Raw genomic sequence first — 23,036 nt, forward strand, 5'->3', positions numbered from 1 at the left:
TGTGCTCCCACCTGGCCCGAGCTGAAAGCTGAACCGAGGGGAAAAGCATGGGCGCAAGTGGGGCCTGTGGAAGGGAAAGGCGGGCATGGTGGGTCCGGGCATCTCCCGGTCGCGGCACGGGTCATCTTTCAGCCGTGCGCCCACACACGCAGGTAGCTCTGGTCGAAATTTGCAAAATCGCGAAAACCCACGAAGAGAGGGGACCGATCGACCGACGACACCACCACGACCACCACCCTCACCACATCACGACCGGATCCAGCCGTCAAAATGGTGAACATTCCCAAGACCCGGAAGACCTTCTGCAAGGGCAGCCAGTGCAACAAGCACACCCTGCACAAGGTCACCCAGTACAAGGCCGGAAAGGCCTCGGCGTTCGCGCAGGGTAAACGCCGTTACGACCGCAAGCAGTCCGGTTACGGTGGTCAGACCAAGCCCGTCTTCCACAAGAAAGCCAAGACCACCAAGAAGGTCGTCCTCCGGCTGGTAAGATGGCGCCCGATGCGACAAGAAGGATGCGGGGCTCGGAGTTGCTAAGCTGGGTTCAACAGGAGTGCTCTCAATGCAAGACCAAGAAGCAGCTTCCGCTCAAGCGCTGCAAGCACTTCGAGCTTGGGTAAGTTTTGCCCCCGCTGTCCATCGTGTGTTTGTCTGCTTTGAGAGGGACCGCCGAACGACCCGAGACTGCAACCCCCGACTTCCGACGACCGCCTACCCGTGGCGCATCCGACTGCAGCCGAGCGACGACCCATCGTGCACGAGGGCACCGGAGGGGAAAACAGGATACGGTGGGGATTTCTTGTGGTTAGCAGATGCCGGGAAGCGTACGTGGACGTGGGGAGCAGACATTTCTAGGGCTCCGGAGCACAGCATGACTTTCCGCGCTTTATTTACATGCTGCCTTGCTCCGCCTGGCAGCTCCTGGATGAGCCATCCCGTCATCGGTACTGCTTGTCTGGAGCGGAGAAGACGATTCGAGCATCCGAAGAGCTCCCTACTCGCCGGTTCTGCGTCCGTCACCTTCATCGCATCGACTCGGTCACGGCGGTCCCTCTTCAACCACGTCATGCAGCGTTTAGGCGGGAGGATTCTGACACCGGAAACAGTGGTGACAAGAAGACCAAGGGTGCCGCCCTCGTGTTCTAAGCGCCTTGCGGTCGGGGTAGTCGGTGCTGACGAGATGAGAACGTGGCTTCGGTTTTTCGGAAGCTGGCCTTGCATGGCCCTGCCCGCCATGCAGTGGGAATCCAGAGAGCGATTTTGATCTTGACATGGGGGAATCGGGCATAGAGGAACATGTACATGGGCATGGGTGGTTCGGACGCGGGACAACAAGCACAATACCATCCTTGGGGCGTTTCGTCTGCGCTTTTATTCACGACTATTGCTTCTGGTTCTCCGCGCGTCCGGTATTTGGTACCCATCAAGCCCTCGTGTCTTGGCTAGCATCTGGTGGTTGGGGAAGACGGCGCATGTAGCTGTCGAATGCCGAATGCCAAGTCATCCGTCCATCATTGCAGCACAAAAGGAAACTCGCGAGAGAGAGAGAGGCCCGGGGTTCCAGATGAGGCCTTTATAAGTGATACAAGGTGTCTTTGACATGTCCGGCATTCCGGCTACACGGGGGTCTTGCCCACCAAATTGACAAGGTCTTTGCAGAATTCGTCATCAACCACACTGTCTGCTCATGGCGACGTCTTCCAGCTTTGACTTGGGCACCTCCAGACGTTTGGTGCCCCTCCCCCCGCGAAGCGTGGCCGGCGATGATGATCGTCATCGCTGAAGGCTGCAACCACAAAAACGTCTTGGTCATTGACTGGATTGTGGTCGAATTCTGTGCTAAACACCACGGCTGGCTCAACTTCCATCGCCAATCCAACAGAGAATTCAAAACGGGAATCCGAAACGATGTGTTTCCTGTGGTGGCAAGATGCCAGCCCTGTTGCGGCCATATCCGCTGTTACAGTACTCGTGGCCCCCCCCACCCGCCCCGCTTTTCTTCGGCCCAGCCAACGAACCGCCAGGCAGGTTGGTGGTCACCATCCTAACGCCCACACCAGCCAAACGCCCACTTTTTTGACATCTACAACAAAACCACCACTTTTGAAGCCTACATTCGAATCCTACGATATATTAAAGATGGAAGGTCGTATCAAGGATGCTCTCGACTATATTTCCGCAAACCCGGGTGCTAAAGTGGCTACGGTTACCTGGGAATTCAGTGTCCCTTAGGATCGCCTATGTCGTCGTCTTGCCGGAATTGGGCCTAAAACTAGCCGCCTACCTACTAATACTAGACTGTTAGCTTCTAAAGAGGTTGTATTATGCTAGTATATTGATCGGCTTGACAATATCAACCTTGCTATTTGGCTAGCCTTCGTTACTAACGCTACAAATTATATCTTACGTTGCCAGGCTAGCCGGGCCAAGTAGGACTAGCTACTAGTTATTAGGCAGAACTAGACCTCCCAGTTTATCAAGCGCTATAGATACTTTAAGCAGTAGCAAAGGAAGCTTAATGCTAATCGCTAAAAGGCTAAATAGCCTATAGTTATTGCTAAATACTTTGATAAGCTATTAGATATCCTTAGTAATAAGGGGGTCGACCCTAAAGATATCTAGAATATAGATAAGACTAGATTTCGTATTAGAATAGGGAAGGACTAACTAATTATTACTAAACGTAAGTAGGTACATTACTTTGGTATTATAGAGAACTAGGAGTTAGCTATAGCTATCAAAGCTATATCTATAGGTAGGAGGATAATACCTACTTTTATTATCTTAGCTGGCTAAGTCTATATATTATAATGGTATAAGTAACCCAAATTAGACCCCGAGATGGCGATCATTATATTAATAAGCGGTTACTCGAATGATAAGATTAGCCTTAAGTAGCTATAGCACTTTAAAGAACACTCTTGACAAGGGATAGTTAGGAAATACCGGCTCTTGATCTTTGATAGCTATAGCTTACATTTCATTTAGGAGTTCATTAAATACTATAAAGATTATAACATTATTCTATTTAGCCTATTACTATATCTTATATATTTGATCTAGCCGCTTAACGTTATTATTTTCTAGCTATTAAAGTACTACTATATAAAGGAGCTTAATATCTTGATCTATAACGGCCTAATTAATATTATAAAGATCGAGTTCCTTCTTATTATCTAGCAAGCCTATAAGCAAGCCTTTAAGAAAGCTACTATCCGAGCCGTATTCAAGAAAACAGGGATCTAGCTATTCTAGCTATCTATTGTCTTATAGGTTATTTAAGAACGTCAAGCAGTTTAGACGCCCTTGCTACTAGCTAATATAGTTCTTAATAGCTCTCCTTTTACTACCCCTATTACGCTCTAACAGATATATAAGGTAGCCGATAAGCTAGCTACTATTATAAAAGACATCGACCACCTTTAACAATTTATTAAAGGTTCATTTACTATGGTTACTAAGCTTATCTAAGTCAAATGTAACCTCTAAAGGACAAAGATAGCCGAGGACATCGCCAACCGCCGAAGACTTCAAAAGAACCGGCTACTATAGTTAGGAGGGGTCCTGACAGTAGCTTAGGCACGTCGAATGGTCAAGGTCAGGAAGGATGACGAGCTTATAAAGGCTAGGTGGCTAGTTTAAGCTACTAAACAGAGGGCTTATAACAAGATCAAACGTGTATATATAGATACAGCCAAGGAAGCCAGAAAATGGAGGTTAACTAGCAGGCTAGACCCTGTAGAGGTTGTAGAAAAAGTAGGCAAGATACGGCTATTAAAGAGGGTGTAAGTAGTTAACGACGACAATGTCGTCAAAGATGTCAAAAAAGTGGGCGTTTGGCTGGTGTGGGCGTTAGGATGGTGACCACCAACCTGCCTGGCGGTTCGTTGGCTGGGCCGAAGAAAAGCGGGGCGGGTGGGGGGGGCCACGAGTATTTGACTGCCAGTGGGTCAGATCTGGCTGACCCACCAACAGGGATGACAAGCCAGGGTGTTGACATGTATTTAGACAGCATCTCCAAGTGCCTCTGGCACTTGGAACAATCAACGCTTTCATCACCTACTTCTGCAGACCGTAACAGTTGGTCCAGGAGTGCCGCCCACGGCGCGAATACCGCTGTGGTGTCGTACCTATTTGCAGCCTTTCCGAGCTGTACTGATTTGCAGCCACCGAGCTGTAGCATCCTGTCAGAAGCGAGGGAGCTTCTGAGGCACTAGCCACGAGCACTGCAAGCCACTCTGCAGGCTCATGGACGCACAGATCATCTTTCCTTTGTCTATTTATATCGCTCTTTCTCTCCTTTGTAGATAGTTCAACAAGGCACTCTTTCTGTTCCTTCCTTGCCACTGCTCTCGACGCCTCCTACACGCTTATTCGAGCTCGTAACTGCGTTCGGCACATCCGCCGCCCAAGAGTGTTCCAGCCCAAATAAAAAAAAAAAAAGGTATCGGGCAATCGCAAGGCGAAACGTGGAGACTGAATCGAGTCCTAGATGGTTAATTAATTACTGCTACAGCACGGCAGGGTGTGCTGCAATCGGGGCAACCACAGCAGGGTGAGCGCTGTGGCAGGCACTGCTAGAACACTTGTAATTATGAGCCTCAGAAGTGGTGATGACGATGGTTGATTATTGTCAAGTGCCGGAGGCACTGATGGAAGCTCTCTAAATACGGAATTACCCTGTCGATCTCTGGCAGCAATAACTTAAAACCGGGCACTTTTCTGGTTTCCGTCACTGATCTCCCCAGTCTCCCAAGTGGTTCTCGAGCAGTTAACATGTCCAACTTTGTGTCTAAATCTAATTATCACCAGTACCACCGTTCCAGCAGTCACGGTCACCTTCACATCCGTCTTCACCAGCGTCGAAACCATCACGTTGACAAGCACTCCAACCTTCTCGACCACAATCATATCCGCATTCACCGCAACCGATGCCCATCCAAACGACGTTATACTCCACCCGCCGGATGGGGATATTAATTACAGTGACCGCGGGCATAACACCCGCTGTTGCAAGCCCGTCAACTCGTATCCTGGTCGACACAGCAACGAGGACGAGCACCATCACCGGCATTGAGGCTTTTGTTGATGGGACTAGAGTCCACAACGTGCAAACTCAAGAACCTGTCGTTGTTCTGATTCCTCTCTCAAACGAGGTCAAAACCGAGATTGTTAGGGTGCAAATCAGCATGGCGTCGGCCTTGGTCGGTGGTCGTGTTATGTGACGAATGCAGTCGTCCTCGCCACCCCTACTACCCCTGGATACCCAGCTCTGGATGAGATGACCATCATCGTCACCACTCCCACGGGCGCACAAAGCGAAACCAATTCTCCTGAAGGTTTGAAGCTGGCGACAAAATGCAGCGTACTCGGAGTGGCAGCGTGACTGGTAGTGTTGGGTGGAAACGGAGATAATAACGAGTTACTAGAGATGAGTTTAGCAGAGAAAGGGAAACCCCGGCTGCCGTGCGAGAGAGAAACCTTTCTTTAATAGCAGATCACTAGGTAGGGACTATAGGAAAAGTTCTGCACGATGAATTGCCCACATCAGCTGGTTGTGATGGAAGAACGCGGCTGGTGCTGGGTGCTAGGGCCCGCGTCGACGAGTAATTAATTATCCCTCCGTGGCCCCTTCATAATTGAATTGTGCTTCCTCTTGAAGCGTCCATCCCAACTGAAAACGCAACTAATTAGGGTTTGTGCCCCCGAGGTCAATCCGTTTCACCTCTCAAGATCTTCGCGAGCGAAACTTCCTCCGAGTATCGTGACGGTGGCTACAAGGACCACCTTAGGCAGGAGGTCGAGCTGCCTGCGAATCTCAGGGTGCAGCTCTTGCAACCTGTTGGTTCCTTCCCAGCCCGCTCCTTCCTCCGGGGTTTGTTCGACGTCAGCTATGCGACTCGATTCTCAGCCCTCTCCTTCCTATCCGGCCGCTCTCTACATACATTATTCTACCAAAATTGCGAGTTACAATAGATCTGGGCCCGCCGAGGGTTGCCTGAGATGCGCAGGGGAAGAATACCTTCCAGGACCAATCCGGGACCACTAGCGACGCCTTTACCGCCATGAAGGTGACGACGCCAGGAAGACAGAAAGATACCGAGACAATGCTTGCCCTCCCTAGCCTTGGGGGATTCTCACCAGTATTACATCCGAGTATCTCGTTGTTCACGGCGTTTCCATACGCGAGGCGCTGGGATCTCGGATGGAGTATGAGGTCACCTCACAGACTCAGGGGGGTAGCCCGGAATTCTAGCCTGCTTCACTATTATTATTCATTTCGAGAAGTATGTACAATGCTTCTTCAGCAATATACGACAACCAAGACATTTTCAACATTAGCTAAGCATACGGATTTCCTCCCTCGGGAGTAGGCTTGGTAGTAGACGACGAAGACGAGGGCGGCCAGCTGGAAAAGGGCAAAGGCAATTCGCCAGGGGTACCGCAGCATCACGAAGGGCAGTTGCTGGCTCCCACTCTGTCCCATTCAGCCACTGCTGCCGGGTTCTCGAGACACTCCGACTCCCTACGTTCCCTCCTCTCAGCAGCCAACCCCCGACGACGCCGGGGAGAGAGATGATTCCTCACAATCCCGTACTCCTCCCTTCCCACCTCCCCGAAGAAGAGTAGCCCAACCGGTACCGCCTGCCCTCCACCGCCCTCCTCATCGCTTCCTCCCCCTCCTGCACCATTCTCACCTCCCGGTTTCGCAGGAGCGGCGGCAGGAAGGCGCCGAGGAAGACGTCGGCAGCCTCGGTCCGGCAGCGGGTGCGGGCGGAGGTGATGACGGTGGTGGGGCGCGGGGTTTGCTCGATGGCTGTGCTTCGGGAGGTCGGCGTAGAGGAGGGCGAGGGGAGGCTCGGGCGGGTGTTGCGAGTGGAATTGTTGGCGGTGGTGGTTGGGAAGGGGGGGTCGAGGTGAGATTCCGGAAGGTGCCGGCGGATATACGAATGCTGACGTGGCTGGCTGGCGGAAACGTCGCGGTTCTGATCCTTTCAATATCAATTGACTTTGAATGCCGCCTTAGCACATACGACCATACCCGCCAGAGAACACGGGATCCCGTCCGCTCTCCCTTAGTTAAACTGGCGAGGGCTCGAGTAGTAGTTGGGTCGGTGACGACCAGCGAATTCCGAGTGTTGTATGTTTCGTTTTTTTTCTGTTTCCTAAAGTTGCTGCGGGAGCTGCTATATGCAGATACAAATATTAAGGTGGAGATTGGATTCCAGCAGTTGCTTAACACAACTTACCTTTACGTTTCATCTGCCACATCGAGGTTCCACCCGCAGTACTCAGGTTAGAACCGCAAACTGGTCGCCTGCGTCTCATTCCACCAGCATAATTAATATGCTTAAGCGCAGTGAGAGTACGCCCTGCCAGTCGCGTGTTCGAAATGGTAACGACTGCGTCCGGGTTGGCTCGCGCGAAACACTCGCCGTCACTGATGCCGCCGACCGGCACGTAGACCTTTTGACAAGGGCATGGCGATTACGGATTCGATCGAGAGAATAACCCAATGGACAGCACTCTCCGACATCATGACTTCACCGACCGACTCCCCTCACCACCCTTCCCGACCAGCCGCAGCGGGCAGCGGAAGCGGCTCGAGCACTGCTGTTAACCTGTCCTTTTCTTTCTTAAGGGAACGGGGTCTCCCGGAGTCCGTTCGAATCAAGAACCACCGAGGACTGACGGCAGGCATGATCAGTTCGCCAAGGTCATCGACCTCACCGTCGGTCCTGTCCCGTCGCCCGGCGAGTGCCACCAGATGGCGGCGGACGATGACGTAGCTCGAGAGCCCTGGCCGACGCGCCAACGACAACACCAACAAAGCCGGCGACAAGAAGACCGGCGCACACCACCTTCCGTGCCGCCTAAACGCCACGGGACCACCGCGAACCCAACCGCCGCTGATCCGGACGCAGTCCTGGCGCGCCCAAGCCCCCCCCCCCCCCCCCGGGGGGTCGTCCTCTCTTTCTTCCAGTTCAGGATGGCCGGGAGTGCTCTCGTCATCAACCATATCGCCATCGTCAACGTCATCGTCGTCGGTGTTCATCGTCGTCGGAAGATCTGGCTTGGCTTCTCTGGGTGTTCCCTGCTGTTGGTGCTAGTAACTTCCAATCCCAAACCAGCACGCCCGCCCGATCGCCACCTGCTCCTCAACCCTGTCGTGACGTTCCAGGCTTGCTGAGGAGCGCCATCGTCGTCTGCTCCTGCGTCTCGCATAACGACCGACCGCCTGCGCACGCATCCTCGTCCCGCCCGCCGAACCCAGGCGCCGTTGGTTCGGTAATAGCAGTAGCAAGACAAGTTCGATCCCTTTACTTCCGCTGACGACGGCAATCCGACGCTGGGGCAGAGGTGGAAGGTAGCATAGCTTCGGCGGCGCGGTCTGGGGTCCCGAGCGGGATACGCTTCTGTCGCTGTCGGCTGCCTACCCTGCGCAGAGTAATCCTCCAGCCGTCCTCGAGAGAGACCGCGGTGAGATGGGAGAGTTCGAGCGACTTCTTCTGTTGGAGGGCCTCAAGGGCCTGGGAAAGGGACAGATCGCTCTCGGTGACCGGTTCGAGCTCTGATGATATCCAAGTTACGAGGGAAAGGGGAAAGGGGAAGAGTTGACTAGCGGACGGCTACGCTGGGGGCTTGCGTTAATACATATTTGAACAGAAATGCTGCAATTCGTGACTGTGACGGCTGTGCTGACGGCCGTCATTGAAGGGAGTGATCTACGCGGTCCTGAGAGAAGCACAGGAGCCGACTCAGCCTCAGTTGCACAACAGTCGACTTGTGCTGTTTTTCCGGAGATATCGAGCGATGGGATTGGGGCGTACGGGTTTTGTGTGATGAGACAGGGGGGGAGCGTGGGATGACTGAGATGGCGCTGACCACAAACCAAAAAGGAACGCAGGACGGTATACGCTGTTGATGATAAGTGATTAACTACCTCTTTCCGTCTTATCTGAGGCTGATACACTCCACCTCGAAATGTGTGTGGGTATGCTTCTGGCGCGCTAGGTGACGATGCATGTATACGACGGCGTCTCGAGGGGCAATATGCATGCCCACGGGAACGTACATTAGTAATGGTCCCTTCAGCCTAAGGCGTGCTTCTCTCCTCTCTCTCTGGACCCAGCTGCCTACTTTTTATGGAATGGCATATGCCCTTGCAGCCAATAGGTCCAACCCGGTTAAATGCAGGATTCCCCAAAGGCAACCAGTCGTGACCCACGCAATGGGCAGACAAAGAAGACCTGCCGTCGTCTTTTTGAGGTGGTATATATAAGTAAGGTATGGAAGTCCCCAAACCCGAGCCGCCTCCTACTATTATAAGTCGACTCGCTCGACGGAAATCCCCAGTTGTTGAGACTCGACGGTAAGGAATCACAACTCATTAACATCTAATTAGTCAACATGGCGCCCATCAAGGTCGGGATCGTGGGCTACGGCTTCGCGACAAAGTGCTTTCATCTGCCCTACATTCTGCCCAACCCAGAGCTCGAAGTCTACGCCTTCCTGCAGCGGGCGGCGCCTCCCAGCGACCCGTCAGAGACACCGCGCTGGGGCCATTGCACTATTGACTTCCCCCAGGCGAAGCACTACCGGACGGCGGAGGAGTTTTTCGCCGACGAGCTGATTGAACTGGTGGTCGTGTGCACGAGTACGGCGCACGGGGAGTATGCCGAGAGGGCTCTGGTCGCGGGAAAACACGGTGGGTGGGCGATTCGATCATCTGAGACGCGGACAACGTCACGTGTCTGGTTTGGAGTCGCCGATGCTAACCAGGCGCGATTTGTTTTGATCGAAACCAAACAGTGGTCGTTGAGAAACCTTTCGTCAACACTAGTGCCGAGGCCGACAGGCTGATCGCGCTGGCTAGGGAAAAGGGCAAGATCTTGACCGTGTTTCACAGTTAGTGGATTCACCAGAGACCTACCGACACAGTTGTCTTGCCCAGTTTGGTAATGACTGAGTTGTACCTTGCAGATCGCAGGTTCGACAGCGACTTCCGCACTCTCCACCACCTCGTGACCCACGGTGCCCTCGGTGATATCCTTGAGGCAGATATCCACTTCGACTACCCGGATCCTAGCTGGATATCCGGATGGACGATGAAAGAGTATACCCCTGGGCAGGGGATGACGTTCGCGCTAGGTGAGAGCCGGCTGTTCGAAGTGATGAAGGATGGAGGGGGCAGTGTCCATACGGTCCTCCGTTAAAGGGAGGGGGAAAGGAGGGACGGCTCGATGACTGACTGACCTGACCTGTCCAGGCACGCACACTCTGGATCAAGCACTGTACCTGTTTGGGCGCCCATCCTCAGTAACAGGTTTCTTTCGTTCCAACCGCGGCATTGATAGTGAGGTTGACGACACCCACACCATCATTCTTCGTATGTCAAATTCGTCCTTCTTGGGTGCTCGTGGCGGCTCTTGGCGCGCGTTGGGAGCCCCTTCTGAGACAATGGCCATGCTCTCGATGCCCCAATGAGGAAAGGAACGACTAACGTTGCTGCTGTTGGACCAGAGTATTACGGCGAGCAGAAGAACCTGCTGGTAACGGTGAAGACGGCCATCGTCACAAACATGAAGGACCAACTGCGCTTCTTTGTCCGTGGCAACAAGGGCACCTACCTCAAGGCAAACAACACCCCGCATCCCCACACTTGCTGTCTCTCCGATTATCAGGCGTTGCTAATGCCGGTGATACATACATACAGTTTGGAACGTGTCCCCAAGAAAGCCAGGCCACTGCGGCCCCGGGCGAACCAGCAACGAGCCCCGACTTTGGCGTCGAGGACGAGCGGATCTGGGGTACGCTGACGACTACGGCCGAGTTCGACCCCAAGACTCAGCAGTTCGATGAGCAGAGCAAGAAGTATGTTGGCAAGTACCCCAGTCTCCGAGGCTGGTACAGGGGGTACTATGAGAATGTCTCGGCTGCCATTCTCGGCAGGGAAGAGGTTCTGGTCAAGCCCGAGACGGCAAGAGACGGCTTGAGGATCATCGAGTTGGCGAGGGAATCTCACGAGAAGGGGTGTACCGTTCCTTGGTCATAGTGTAGTGAACAGTGTAAGCCCGAGATGCGAGGCTCTCAGGATACACCCCGATGGGGTATGGACCTCTCGGATTTTCCGGGCCGCCGCCGATCCACGCCCACGAGAGCCGGACGCACACATCGGCGTATGTGCATGTATGTACGGTACCGGTAGGTCCGGTCATTGGTAGATGCTTCCCCCATAACTAGCATAGCTCGTTGCGGGCATGCAATGTCTATCGTTCTCTGTCTGAAGTCAGCCCGTTCATCCCCGGCGCTTCCGTTGGCTGCCATGTGGGCGCTATAAAAAAAAGAATTAATGGACAGGCCCGATGTCCAGATCGTCAGCGTACCAGTGTGCGCAGCTTTCAGCAGGGCGCAGTGGAGTGTATGCAGGGAATAGCGTACGGGTATTGTAACCATGGCCGAGCAGAGCACCGGGATTCGGCTCGCGGTCACCGGGGGTGGAAAGGGAATCGCCACTTGTGATAGGCCGCTGCCGATGCACGGCGACCCTGCTTGCGTCCATCGAGCGTGCGCCACTACCCGAAGTTGGACAGGTGCATGCTGCACATCCGTGGTGCCGCGAAACTCGGTCGAGGTTCATCAACTACTAGCGTGGTAATCTCGAGCTGAAGAAGAATTGATCGTCGCGGTCTATTGCGTGGATGCAGAACCCGGCAGAGGAATTCTAGGCCAGCCCATCTGGCTGAAAGAGGAGGGAGGTGCTGGAAACTAAGGCACGTCCGATCGGACAGACGATCCCTACGGAGTACTGGGTGCGTGGCGTGCTTGACTGGCCAAAACAAGCAAACAGGAGCTGAGGAGTGGTGAGACATGATCGACGTGCGGGCTTGCGTTGCGGACACTAATCCAGTTACCAGTTCCTGTGTTTTCAATCCGTCTCTCATTACTTCGTACACAGGCAAAGACTAGACCTTCCCACCTCTCTTGCTGAGCGCAGCCTGCTTTCGCATGACGTCAAGTTTGAGCGAAGTGAAGGCCAAGAACAGCCGAGCGGGATTGACCTGAGACTGGTGGTGCCGGCCAGGGCTGTAGGCGAGATGCGCAGCTCGCGGAAAATCATTGGTGCCCAAAAAAAGGGCGAAAATTGGAGTTGGGAGGGCGAGGACCAGATACCGGGGAGGAGGGATTGCAACTTGGGACTCGATTGGCCGAGCCCAATCTGTCGGCTCGATGCGCGAGGGCTTGGTGGCGTAGGAGGGTTGCCTAAGTCGATGAAAAAGGTTGTGAGAAGATGCGATGGCTTGCAGAATCGAGCGCAGGTGTGGCAGATGGACGCGCAGGGAATCTCCACAACCGTTTGGGCCCGACAGGGCGGGGCACGATTTGCGAGCAGGCCAGAGGCCCCATGCAACAGCCAATCAGAAGCCTCCGATCTCAAACAACCAATCGTTCTCCTGCCATGGAAAGGTCCTGCCAACCGTTCGATTTCATCAGACTAACACAGTAGTGTATACGGAGTACGAGTCGCAAGCTGCTGCAAGGTGTCGAAGTACGACTCTTTATTTTATTTTATTTTATTTTTTTATTTTTTTTTTTTGCGATGACTGTCAAGACTGCTCTTTCCCCTCTCCTTTCCCCCTCTTTCCCTCCCCCCCCCTTTCACCCCGGCAGGCACTGAACCGTTTTAGTATTGTCTGAGATGACGGGCTGCAGGAACAAACAAGGACCACCACGACCGAGCCAACAACTCTTCGCCGCTTCCATGCAACCTTGTTGTTGGTAGCCGGCACCCAGCGTCGCAGAGCAGTCAGCCTACCCGGACAGAAGGAGGGGGATTCGCGTGCGCTCCATGCGGCATGATGCATACATTAATTGGCGGTACATATCGTACAGGCCTAGCCCTGACAACGCAATATCATGGCTTACGCCCCCATTCTCCCCCCACCGCTGCCCATCCTTATGAATGGGCGCTGCAGCTGAACTGTGTGCCTGTCGGGTGGGATGAAATCTGTTGCTCGGAGTGGAAGCTCCTCGTGCTCCCGTGCCCCTTGCCTTGTCTCACCCCACACGTTCGTTGAGTGCCGTGAGAACGAGACGTTCGGCTCGGAGGGCAGCCTCGGGCCACTCGCAGCCTTAGATAACCCCCACCCGCGCCTGTTCCTTCTCTTCTCCCCCTCTTGAGTAGCCAGACATCTTGAAGGTCTTTTAGTCCCGGCGCAGCGGTCGAGGGCGGGCCTGGGCGGTGGTCCTTTGTCACCCACCCCCTCCTCCCTCTCCATCCGACAGCTAGGCCATACCGCCATCCAAGATGGACCATACGATGATGAACCCGGCGACATATGCGAACTCGGGGATGGAGAGCGAGGGTTATGGTTCGGTCGGGCATCTGCACCACCTTTCCTCGGATGATTCGCTGCCGCTCGTCAGCTGGGGACTGGAGAACGACGGCGGCCGCGGGTCCATGGCACAGTTCCAGCAAGCAGCCGTCCCGTCTGACTGGCCTAAGCAGCTGCATACGGCCGCAGGCACTCCGAGCACGGTCGAGCCATCCACTCCGGCCCTGCAGCAGTACGTCCCGCGGCTGACGGCGGATTGGTGCCAGCAGTCCCCGTTTGACGACGGCAGTTTTGACGACTGGTCCCAGCCGGAGTCGGTACCCTGGGACCCGGGCGCAGCGGTTTCCAGCGCCAACGGGCAAGCTGCACCAGTGGGCGGATCCACTCTTCCGCTGAACCACGGCGATGGCAACTGCAACTGCAACGGCAACTGCAACGGTAACTGCAACGGCAACTGCAACGGCAACTGCAGAAGCAACAGTAACAATAGCAGCAGGAACAATGGGAACAACGGAAACCCCAACCCCAACCATAGCCACATCAACAACAACATCAACAACAGCAACAACAGCAACAACCACAACAACAATGCCGACTCGGTGCAACCGCCGCTCGAATCCGAAGCAACTTCGGGCCTGTTCTCGGCTGAGTGGCACTCGGACGAGCTGGCGCAGTCGCGCGAATATCAGCTCCAGCTGACGAGCGACTACGGCGTCACCGACGGGAGAAAGCGGAGGGAATGGCGCGACTCGGACGACAGCCACAGGGTGCTGAGCAGGAAACGCTCACGCATCTCCCTCCAGACCCAGGGTCTCGACGCGGCCGAGTTCCCGAGGTACACGCCCCATCATACCCTGCTCGGGCGGAACTCTTTTTCCTCCGCCAGCCACGCCACATCCGCCCCCAACAGCGCTATGGCCCTGTCATTTGACTCGGCCGACGCGTACCCCTCCAATGGTGCCGGCGGTGACATGACCAACACCCCGGCGAGCCCCGAGGACGACGGCCTGAGGAGCGTCAAGGGGACGAGCCCTAAACGGAGCACTGTCCGGCGCGTCAGCAGCGCAACCACGGTTTCCACCACATCCCCGGCGAGTCCCACCCCGCAAAATAACAACTTTCACCAATACCACCATTACCACCACCAACACCAACCCCCAAGCCCGGAGTCGCCTTCTAGCCCAGCCGGGACGAACGCAACAGAAGCACCGAGCACCCCAGTCCCGGCCAGCACGATGGCAACAGCAACGGAAACAGCAACGGCGTCGACATCAGCATCAGCAACGACAACGCCAACAACGCCGACGACGACGACGCCGACGACACCCACCGGCACCAGCACCAGCCGGAAGAAGCCGGCGATCCGGGCGCGCAACCGGGCGGCGGCGTCGCGATACCGGGCCAAGACGCAGGCGGCGTCGGCCCAGCTCGAGGCGGACGAGCGCGAGGCGAGCGCGCGGCACCAGACGCTGCTGGCGCGCGCCGGCCAGCTGCGCGACGAGGTCTTTGCTCTCAAGAACGAGCTCCTCCGCCACGCCGACTGCGAGTGCCCCCTCATCCGCGGCTACCTGACCCACGCGGCCGAACGCGCGTGCGCCGGCCTCGGCCTCGGCCTCGGCACCACCACCGCCGCCGCCGCCGCAGCAGCATCAGCCGCCAGTACCGCCACCACACCGACGGGCACCAACCCGGGGCCCCTGGTCGGCCCCCCTCCCGTGCATAACCCCGTGCCCATGTCCATGTCCATGTCCATGTCCATGCCCGTTCCCGTCCCCGTCACCATGTCCATGCCCCTGCGTAGCCCGGGAACTGGGATCGCGGTTTCCGGGCCCGGTGGGCAGAGGGGTCGGTTGAATGGCGAATGATTGCGGCCCCCGGCCAGTCAACTGTTGTTGTTGTTGTTATTGTTAACATGAACCCCGAAGAGGGAACATGTCAACAAGACAAGAACAACGAAACCAAAAAAAAGACAGAAAAACGTTTTCTTACCTTGACGAAGGACGCCGAGCCTGCTACCGGGAAGCGGTACGTGGTAGGCATTGCTTTTATGGGGCGTTTGTTGACGAAAAAAAAAGGGGGGGGTGGGGTGGACGGGAGTGGAAGGCGGGGAAGAGGCAGGTGTTCCACCTCTTATGCACTAACTTGGTGTGTCGACGTCGTGTGTTTGGTCTGAGGGGTTGTTGGCTCCTTCTGGCCGTGACAGCCGATCCTTCTTTCATCTTCCCTTCTTCCTCATTATTTTTCCTCCTGAATCGGCGCGGGGAGAAGATTCACGGTCATGGTTCTCGGAATGTATGTGACGTAATGAGGAATGGCCCGACGACGACGACCGGAATCATTGGGTGGGCGTTCACGTGACGGAGAGGTTTTTTTTTAGGGGGGGGTCTCATTGTTTTCTCTGTCTTTCTTCTTATTACGTTGATTTTTCCTTTGTTGTTGTTTCCCATCATTCTCTCTCTCTCTCTCTCTCTTCTTTGTCGTGTGGAACGCTAATCAGTCAGGGGATGGGGTGTTCCGTCTTCCCGGATACGTTGATCATGGCAGCCCCGGTACTTACTGTATGATAGGTGCCTTGACATGCCGGTAGGGTCCTTGCATGCTGGTATCCGGCCCCGTCGTGGAGCTTTTCACCGGACGTCCACGATGTCGAGAGAAAATAATGGAGGGGGAATGCAGATGGACTACGCCGCTCCGGATCGCGCACAGGCTGATTCGATTAAATAATTAGTAGTAGCCAGAGCTTGAGGCGTATCCGGGTCGGGTATAATTATAGTAGGCTATCAATAAATTGCCCTTGTCAGCTTGGTGCTTTCTTGTGCTTTACCTTTTTAAGTGATTATTTCATCCTTGTAGGAAGACCTGAGTGACAGTTTGGGACTGAGAGTCTCGCAGAAGGGCGGACTGATGGTCTGGCAGGGGGAGGATTGATTAATTGTAAGGGATGAGAGAAAGTAGGGGACGAACAAAAACAATTGAAGGTCAAAAGTGCCTCCCTTCTGTAAAAGTTGTGCGTTAGGATCAAGTCAGCCTTAGGTGGCGAAGATATTCGTCAAGAGGACGCGGTACAATTCAAGATTGTCATAACTGGCGGGAAACGCTGTATGCGGCAGTAGCGGGTAATAATAAGGACGGCTATACACCCATTCCTCGTGAGAGCCCTCTGCAACGGAGACGGCCAGGTCCCGTCACTGTGTGCTGAGGAAAATGTGCGATACCAGTGAGAGCAAGTCTCCTCTCTTTTTATAAACGCGTGTGGGAGGGAGCAGCAGGGACCTGGGAGTTGGGGTGGGAACTGGGTCACATGAATCTGCCGTGAGGTCTGATCGGCCTTCGGACACTAGAGCAAGGTGGTGGGTACGACGGGAAAACCACAAACCAGAGATGGAGGTCGCGTGCCCAGCTCGTGATTTCATTGCGCAGTTTGCATCTGCCGCATGTGAAACCGCTAATGGAATGGATGGACGTACATGTAATATGTACATTTTGTGGATGTATACACGCTATCATCTTCCATTGTGAACATGTTCAACTGGAATGCGAATTGCTTCTCGTAGGTCGGGGATCTGGTTCTCTTGCATTGTTCGGTTGTCTGTATCTCGGAGACCATTTTACGTCCCCAGTATGATTATATGCGCAATGACGACATCGGCACAACCTATTCAGCCGCTAGACGGTCCAAACAGGAGGCTTCTTCTAGCTTTGACCGCTCTCGGAGCATCGCAGCCCGCGGGTGAAAGCTTCACAGTTGCTAATCAAAACAGTTCCCTTGGTCAAGCGAGTTCATGCTGCATCCTCCCTATATCCTTTTTGAAACTGGGGTGGCCGGCTGCATCCCGCAGCCTTTGGGCCTTCTCTTTACTCTGGAAGTTTCCATGTAAGTCGGACACTGCTACAGCATGGTCAGATATGCTGCAGTGGTCAACTATCCACAGCGGTATGAGCGCTGTGGCAGGCACTCCTGGAACTCTCGTATGAGCCTCAGAAGCTCAGTCAGATCCGACCCACTGGTAGTCAAATCCTGTAACAGACACGGTGTGTGTGTGTGTGTGTGTGCGCGCGTGCGTGCGGGTATGATGAGTTTGGCTTACATTAACTGCGCCGGTCTGGAGGTGGGGGAGTCCGTAGGCGGTCTCATCAACTTGGGAAGTAGAGAATAGGTACCAGGTAGGTAGGGAGTGCGGGAGTGGTGGTGGATGGTCGGCCTTGTCTGCTGCTCTACACCCCTGCATCCCTCCCTCTCTCCCTTTCTCTCCCTACCTCCTCAAACTCTAATTGGCGGCGGCTTGAGACCGCCAGTTGTTAGAGGCCATGATGGACCTCTGCTTCTCCGTCGGCTCGCCCCGTGCCGGCCTCTTGTGGCCCTCCTGCCCCCCCTGCCCCTCTCGCCTGGCATTCTCCTGCCGCCTGCCCAAGGGCGCCCCCGGGGCGGCCGAGCTCCGCCAGTTGTGGCCATAATTGGTCCCCTCTAGTTCGAAGGCCGGGCCCTTGCTCCTCGCCAGCGACACGCGCAGGGTGCCGCCGCCCTTGATCGGCTTGCCGTTTAGCTCCCTCATGGCACGCTCGGCCTCGTCGGCGGAGCTGAAGTCGACAAAGCAGTAATGGTGATTGCCGGGAATCGCCCGGGTTTCGGCACGCGGGGTGATGCGCTTGCCGATGGCGACACTGGGGAGAAGTTAATATGTTGGGTAAGTCTCGAGAGCCGGCAGCCAAACGTTCCCAGATTTAAAGTTTCAAATAATAGTAAGGGAAGAATACAAAGATTTCTGGACCAGGGGATTAAGGTTAGGTAAGGTAATCAAAGTCACGTACTACTCGTAGCCAGCTAGGATCTCCTGCATCTCGGCGTCGTGCTGCGGCTGGTTGGCCATCTTGCCCAGGCCGCCGATGTACAGCTGAGTTATTTCCGTGCTGCGCTGGCGCCGGCTGTTCAGGTGACGGAGGGCGCCGTAGGGGCCCTGCTCCCCGTCTTCGGCCGCCGCGGGCCTGTCCGTCGCATCGTTCCCTCGCCAGTCACCCCAGCGCTGGAAAGTGGGAGTGTAGCCGTCACCGCCGGTCCGGTCATTTGCGCCGCGGCGAGACGGGGTGGACGACGACGACTTGGGGTGGCAGGGGCCGACCTTGAGCGGGCGGTTGAAGAGTGAGCTGCCGGGAAGGGAGCCCAGCGCCCGGTCGGCCTCGTCGCGGGTGCGGAACTCGGCGAAGCAGTAGCCCGGGTTCCTGCCGCTGACGGGGTCGATGGAGATGTGCAGCTTCTCGAACGAGTCGACGAACCCGGCCTGGCGCAGCAGGTCTACGACGTCATCCGGCTGCACCGAGTAGAGAAGATTGCCCAGGTAGATGCGGCGCCCCTCAGCGAGCGCATCGCGCTGCTGCCCTTCAACGCCGGCGCCCATGATGCTGCGGTATTAAGTGCCTAGGAAATGCAAAAATACCTGATGTTGTTTAATGACCTGCTGTGTGGTGGCAGAACTGAAGGGAACGACCAGAGGCTAAAGGAAAAATAATAACTGATTGATTAAGCGGGAGAGGGCGGTTGACAGCGTGATTCGAGACAGAACATAGAACCAAAAAGTGTCTGTACTGTAATTACCTGAGGTGGGTTTGAAAATTGTCACTTAGGTGATTCGTAGCCAATCTCGGAAAGTCAGCCCAACTCGAAAATTCTTGCGCCTTTAACGGTCGCGAGTTTCGATAATGGCGTGCGGATTGGCCTTAATAGTGGATACCTACTACTGAGCGAGCCAGGAGAGTGAGGACGGGATGGGATAAGGCCTGAGGCCTGGTGGCCTAATTAGGCCGTTCCTCGGGCTTGGGCCACGCCTAATCGCGGCCTGATAATCAAGGAACAGACAGGAGCCAAGAATCACCACTTCAGATTCTCTGGGTCAATCGTCAATCAAATTATTCATTCGTAAAGAGGGAAAAAGAAAACCAAATCAAAGATAAACATACAAACAACCCAAACCAAACCAAAAAAAAGGAATGAGTTTGTAATTCTGTTATTCTACAAGCCAAAGCGGAGATACTTGATCTAATTACAGCTTAATTACTGCTTCCGGGCTTCGCAATTGCGGCGGCGGCGGCAAGCTCGCCGTCGCCGTCCATCTCTTGACAACAAAAGACGAAGGTATCCCCGAGGGCGCCGAGCCTGTACCGCCTATTGGCCTCCTGGTAGTCCTCGCAAGTGCCGGATGGTCGGGTAGTGCACGTAATTAGGCGATCTCGTCCCAGCCGCCGTCCTCCTCCTCCTCCTCCCCGGATCCGTCGCCGCCATCGCCGACGCCCGGGGCCGTGGGCGAGCACCCGCCCGACGAGCTTGACGCGGCCGCCGTGAAGCGAGCCCACCCGCCGGGCGAACTCGGCGCCGTACTGCTTGTACTGCTCCTTCTTGCCCGGGCGGAAGGCGAGCAGGTGGCCGGCCGACGTCGCCTTCGGCAGGATCATCCATCGCAGCAGGACGCGAGCCTGGAGTCTAGACGGGCTTGACGCCGGCCCGGGAGAGGGTCCGGAGGAAGGCGGGGACGGAAATGCCGGGCTTGAGGGACACGAGGAGGAGCTGGCAGACGACCATTGCTACAGCTCTGTGGCTGCAATCGCTAATTACAGCTCAGAAGGCTGCAATAGTACGACACCACAGCGCTATTCGCGCCGTGGGCGGCACTCCCGGACCAGTGGTATGGGCCTGCAGAAGTGGTGGTAAAATGCGTTGATTGTTCCAAGTGCCGGAGGCACTTGGAGGTGCTGCCTAAATACATGTCAAAACCTGGTCTATCATCTCCGTTGGTGGGTCAGTCAGATCTGACCTACTGGCAGTCAAATCCTGTAACAACATCATTTGAAAAAGTGTACGGAGCCTATAAGGTAATGACGAGTTTCCTGAACTCGTATTATTGCGTTCCGAAACACTTTGATATTAAGCACCAAATTAATTAGGAAGCGATTCTGTAAATCAGGTCTCCGGTCTGATTAATACTAATAGTCAACGTGGGACTCGTTAAGAGGCTTGGTCAGAGCACGTTTGCATAGAGGACTTCATGGTCGTAAAGCTAGGAGGCTACTGTGTTGCTGACTACTCTGTAGTAGCCTCTGACATATCTGTATACTACCACAGATGAAGAAAGATTTTGGTATCAAGGGTCTGTAACCGAGGCTCCAACGCGCTGCTGGGAAAAGGGGGGAAAGAGAGAAACAAGAAAACAACAAGCACCCTCTCAAATAATGAAATGAAGCAGCACTCCATCCACCCAAAAATACCTTACTCCCCGTCCATCCCTTGATTGAGAGCATATCATTCCTGAAAAACATGTCCTCTTTCTTCTCACCAATAGTACCGTTCTCCCTGAGCCCCCCCCCCTTCCGGGCCCCCCTCTCCCTTTTTTTTTCGTTTCTTTGTCCAAAGCCCCAAGGGTGGTGGGGGGTGATTATTCAAAAAATCATTTCTCGGGTTTCTGGGCGGTGATGACGAGAAAGTCAAAGAGGATGTGGGTGTCGGGGTTCTTGGCGGCAGCGCGGACGCCGGCGTTGAGGACGGAGATCTCCTCCTTGGACCAGCCGAGGACGTCGGCGAAGAGGGCGGCGGTGAAGGCCTCGACGCCCTCGGCGAAGTTGATGGTCAGGAGGGTGCCGATCTCCTTGAGGCGGGGGTCGCGGGGCCAGGCGCCGACGGGGAGGGGGAAGACCTGGACGCGGACGTTGATGAAGCCGGCGTCGCGGACCCAGCGCTCCATGCTCGGGGCCGGGTTCACGGTGCGGCCGATGCGGTCGCAGGCCTCCATCAGGCCGTCCATCATGCGGACCATCGGGTTGTCCTCGGTCAGGGAGCCATCCTGGCTGTAGGGCGTGTTCACGCTCTCCTGCAGCTCGAGCCAGCCGCCGGGGACGAGGTTGTTGTACATCTGACGGATCAGGCGGGGCCAGTCCTTGATGGAGCCGGCCATGTAGCGGCAGTGGATGTAGTCGTAGGGCCGGGGCTCGGCCCAGTCGAGCTCGACGTCGTCGACCAGGAAGCGCACGTTGGGCGGGCACCAGCTCGGCTGGATGGGCGACAGGTCGTTGCCCACGATCTCGGCCGCGCCCGGGTACTCGTCGCCCAGGTGGATGGCCCACAGGCCCGTCCCCGTGCCCACGTCGAGCACGCGCAGGCCCTTGTCCGGGTCGATGGGGGCCAGGAAGAGCCGGTCGTTCAGGCAGCGGTAGTAGACGTGGTGCACCATGTCGAGCCGTTCCTGCTCCTTCTCGTCGTTGGGGAACTGGTACTTGCCCGCCTGGTACGCGTGGTACCGCCGCCCGTGCTTCCACTCGTACCGCATCACGCTGCTCTTGAGCGACGTCGACGCCGCCGATGTCCCGTCCTCGTACGCCGAGTCCCCGTCCCCGCCATCCCCGGCCCCGGCCCCGGCCTCGCCATCCCAGGCAGCGGCAGCCTCCGTGTCCACCTCCACGTGTGCCGCGCGCTCCGCCAGCTCCGCCAGCTCCGCGCGGCGTGGAGAAGACGACGACGACGGAGAAGCAGCGGCGGCCGCAGAAGGAGGAGAAGACATGATGATGGTCGGGCAAAGGTAAGAACAAGGGAAAAAAAAGGTAAAGCAAAAAGGCGAAATAAAAAAGATGTATAAGATGAGCGAGTTAAAGGTGTTGTGTATATCCCTTGCCCAGAAAAGTATGTATATAGATATAGATACTAGGATGATTTTCTTCCCAGGTATGTTTTTGTGTGCCACGGATCAAAGGGTAGGTGTGAATGTGGGTAGGTGAGGTCGGCAGGGTACCCTGTACGGATTAGTGTTGGAGGTTTGATTAGTGAGTGAGAAGGTATGGATGGATATGGAGTGGTACGTTGTTGGATTCCTCCGAGGCGAATGCTCACAAATAATCCGTACTGATTAATCACGTCGTCAGGGATCCTTGCCCCACAAAACTTTTGGCGCCTTGGGCGTGCTCCCGGTTTTTTTCTTTCTTTCTTTGGTTTATGTCTTGTTTCTTGGTGTGGAGGGACGGGAGGGGAAACACTCACTACGCAATACGGAGTACCTCTCTCTCCTTTTTGAATTATCTCCGGCTAAGAAGCAGGAAAAACCCTGAAGAGGGGCCGTCTCTCCCGCCCGTTGCCTCACCCGCCGGCTAGTCCGTGCTTTTAGCGTATGTACAGTACAATATGTATGTACACTAGGAGTGCGGACGGAGCTCCGACCCAGGGAAGCCAGGCCCGCGGGTTTAGTGGGAGATGGTGTCCAATCACGGCGAGAACGGAGGCCCGGGTTGCAACACATCTTTGCAAGTTCCCTTGTTAGCACGGCCTTGGAGCTTGGGGATCGGGCCAGAAAAGCACGAGTGGAGAGAGTCCAGCATTGCCCCACAAATGGTCGCATCGCGGGGTATGTATGTATGTACTGTACACTATGTATGTACATACATACGGAGCACAATGGCGCGAAATCCGATTGCGCAAACCGGGTGTCGGCGACGAGGTGGTTGGCCAATTGCGCCAATTGAGAAACTGAGAGGAACAGCATTCCGTAGTTATTCCCTACAGTGACAGGCCCATCCGTCATGCGCGTAGCCGACTGTCTGTGATCTGTACTCGGTACATACAGTTCACAAACACACAGGCCAAGGACCCGATAAAAATTCAATTAGTATCAGGTTTGTCATCGAAATAGAGAAGCGTGCAGCACAGAAAACCGGAGATTGCGCCGAAGA

At 55.3% G+C, this 23,036-nt stretch overlaps 9 protein-coding genes across 9 annotated transcripts; 5 read left to right on the top strand and 4 right to left on the bottom strand.

Annotated features, from left to right (window-relative positions):
- Window positions 1–209: 209 nt before the first annotated feature.
- Window positions 210–1,626, top strand: MYCTH_62593 (uncharacterized protein). Its single transcript, XM_003658870.1, has 3 exons — window positions 210–486; window positions 552–616; window positions 1,107–1,626. The coding sequence occupies exons 1-3, from the start codon at window positions 271–273 to the stop codon at window positions 1,144–1,146; spliced, it is 321 nt and encodes a 106-aa protein (XP_003658918.1). The 5' UTR covers window positions 210–270; the 3' UTR covers window positions 1,147–1,626.
- A 3,114-nt stretch (window positions 1,627–4,740) lies between these two features.
- MYCTH_2295337 (uncharacterized protein) lies at window positions 4,741–5,429 on the top strand. The gene has a single exon (XM_003658871.1). The coding sequence runs from the start codon at window positions 4,932–4,934 to the stop codon at window positions 5,223–5,225; it is 294 nt and encodes a 97-aa protein (XP_003658919.1). The 5' UTR covers window positions 4,741–4,931; the 3' UTR covers window positions 5,226–5,429.
- Window positions 5,430–7,015: 1,586 nt separating this feature from the next.
- On the bottom strand, window positions 7,016–7,177 carry MYCTH_2039088 (uncharacterized protein; the record flags this gene model as incomplete). Its single annotated transcript, XM_003658872.1, has 1 exon — window positions 7,016–7,177. A coding segment is annotated over one exon (162 nt), but the record flags the coding sequence as incomplete, so codon positions are not given.
- A 784-nt stretch (window positions 7,178–7,961) lies between these two features.
- MYCTH_2295338 (uncharacterized protein) lies at window positions 7,962–8,460 on the top strand. The gene has a single exon (XM_003658873.1). The coding sequence runs from the start codon at window positions 7,991–7,993 to the stop codon at window positions 8,189–8,191; it is 201 nt and encodes a 66-aa protein (XP_003658921.1). The 5' UTR covers window positions 7,962–7,990; the 3' UTR covers window positions 8,192–8,460.
- A 784-nt stretch (window positions 8,461–9,244) lies between these two features.
- Window positions 9,245–11,356, top strand: MYCTH_2295344 (uncharacterized protein). The gene is made up of 6 exons (XM_003658874.1): window positions 9,245–9,709; window positions 9,814–9,909; window positions 9,985–10,152; window positions 10,271–10,390; window positions 10,525–10,637; window positions 10,718–11,356. The coding sequence occupies exons 1-6, from the start codon at window positions 9,412–9,414 to the stop codon at window positions 11,054–11,056; spliced, it is 1,134 nt and encodes a 377-aa protein (XP_003658922.1). The 5' UTR covers window positions 9,245–9,411; the 3' UTR covers window positions 11,057–11,356.
- A 1,838-nt stretch (window positions 11,357–13,194) lies between these two features.
- On the top strand, window positions 13,195–15,292 carry MYCTH_2295346 (uncharacterized protein). The gene has a single exon (XM_003658875.1). The coding sequence runs from the start codon at window positions 13,310–13,312 to the stop codon at window positions 15,200–15,202; it is 1,893 nt and encodes a 630-aa protein (XP_003658923.1). The 5' UTR covers window positions 13,195–13,309; the 3' UTR covers window positions 15,203–15,292.
- Window positions 15,293–17,216: 1,924 nt separating this feature from the next.
- On the bottom strand, window positions 17,217–18,997 carry MYCTH_2295347 (uncharacterized protein). Its single transcript, XM_003658876.1, has 2 exons — window positions 18,147–18,997; window positions 17,217–17,999 (listed from the first exon to the last, which is right to left on the bottom strand). Exons 1-2 carry the CDS (start codon window positions 18,728–18,730, stop codon window positions 17,606–17,608), a joined length of 978 nt encoding a protein of 325 aa, XP_003658924.1. The 5' UTR covers window positions 18,731–18,997; the 3' UTR covers window positions 17,217–17,605.
- Window positions 18,998–19,379: 382 nt separating this feature from the next.
- MYCTH_2122535 (uncharacterized protein) lies at window positions 19,380–19,908 on the bottom strand (the record flags this gene model as incomplete). The annotated part of the gene is made up of 2 exons (XM_003658877.1): window positions 19,380–19,766; window positions 19,825–19,908. The coding sequence occupies 2 exons, from the start codon at window positions 19,906–19,908 to the stop codon at window positions 19,380–19,382; spliced, it is 471 nt and encodes a 156-aa protein (XP_003658925.1).
- Window positions 19,909–20,290: 382 nt separating this feature from the next.
- Window positions 20,291–22,320, bottom strand: MYCTH_2295350 (uncharacterized protein). The gene is made up of 2 exons (XM_003658878.1): window positions 22,204–22,320; window positions 20,291–22,106 (listed from the first exon to the last, which is right to left on the bottom strand). The coding sequence occupies exon 2, from the start codon at window positions 21,875–21,877 to the stop codon at window positions 20,771–20,773; it is 1,107 nt and encodes a 368-aa protein (XP_003658926.1). The 5' UTR covers window positions 21,878–22,106; window positions 22,204–22,320; the 3' UTR covers window positions 20,291–20,770.
- Window positions 22,321–23,036: the final 716 nt, after the last annotated feature.

Source organism: Thermothelomyces thermophilus, chromosome 1 (genome assembly GCF_000226095.1).
Source record: "Thermothelomyces thermophilus ATCC 42464 chromosome 1, complete sequence".
Classification (NCBI taxonomy): Eukaryota; Fungi; Ascomycota; class Sordariomycetes; order Sordariales; family Chaetomiaceae; genus Thermothelomyces; species Thermothelomyces thermophilus.

What these genes read in the sequence shown, in the direction of transcription:
- MYCTH_62593 (XM_003658870.1), top strand. Translation starts at nt 271, where the DNA reads ATGGTGAACATTCCCAAGACCCGGAAGACCTTCTGCAAGGGCAGCCAG. An exon ending in AGAAGGTCGTCCTCCGGCTG is followed by an intron (nt 487 to 551) that starts GTAAGATGGCGC and finishes TGGGTTCAACAG; the next exon opens with GAGTGCTCTCAATGCAAGAC. An exon ending in TGCAAGCACTTCGAGCTTGG is followed by an intron (nt 617 to 1,106) that starts GTAAGTTTTGCC and finishes CACCGGAAACAG; the next exon opens with TGGTGACAAGAAGACCAAGG.
- MYCTH_2295337 (XM_003658871.1), top strand. Translation starts at nt 4,932, where the DNA reads ATGCCCATCCAAACGACGTTATACTCCACCCGCCGGATGGGGATATTA.
- MYCTH_2295338 (XM_003658873.1), top strand. Translation starts at nt 7,991, where the DNA reads ATGGCCGGGAGTGCTCTCGTCATCAACCATATCGCCATCGTCAACGTC.
- MYCTH_2295344 (XM_003658874.1), top strand. Translation starts at nt 9,412, where the DNA reads ATGGCGCCCATCAAGGTCGGGATCGTGGGCTACGGCTTCGCGACAAAG. An exon ending in GATCTTGACCGTGTTTCACA is followed by an intron (nt 9,910 to 9,984) that starts GTTAGTGGATTC and finishes TGTACCTTGCAG; the next exon opens with ATCGCAGGTTCGACAGCGAC. An exon ending in CACCCACACCATCATTCTTC is followed by an intron (nt 10,391 to 10,524) that starts GTATGTCAAATT and finishes CTGTTGGACCAG; the next exon opens with AGTATTACGGCGAGCAGAAG.
- MYCTH_2295346 (XM_003658875.1), top strand. Translation starts at nt 13,310, where the DNA reads ATGGACCATACGATGATGAACCCGGCGACATATGCGAACTCGGGGATG.
- MYCTH_2295347 (XM_003658876.1), bottom strand. Translation starts at nt 18,730, where the DNA reads ATGGGCGCCGGCGTTGAAGGGCAGCAGCGCGATGCGCTCGCTGAGGGG. An exon ending in ATCCTAGCTGGCTACGAGTA is followed by an intron (nt 18,000 to 18,146) that starts GTACGTGACTTT and finishes ACTTCTCCCCAG; the next exon opens with TGTCGCCATCGGCAAGCGCA.
- MYCTH_2295350 (XM_003658878.1), bottom strand. Translation starts at nt 21,877, where the DNA reads ATGTCTTCTCCTCCTTCTGCGGCCGCCGCTGCTTCTCCGTCGTCGTCG.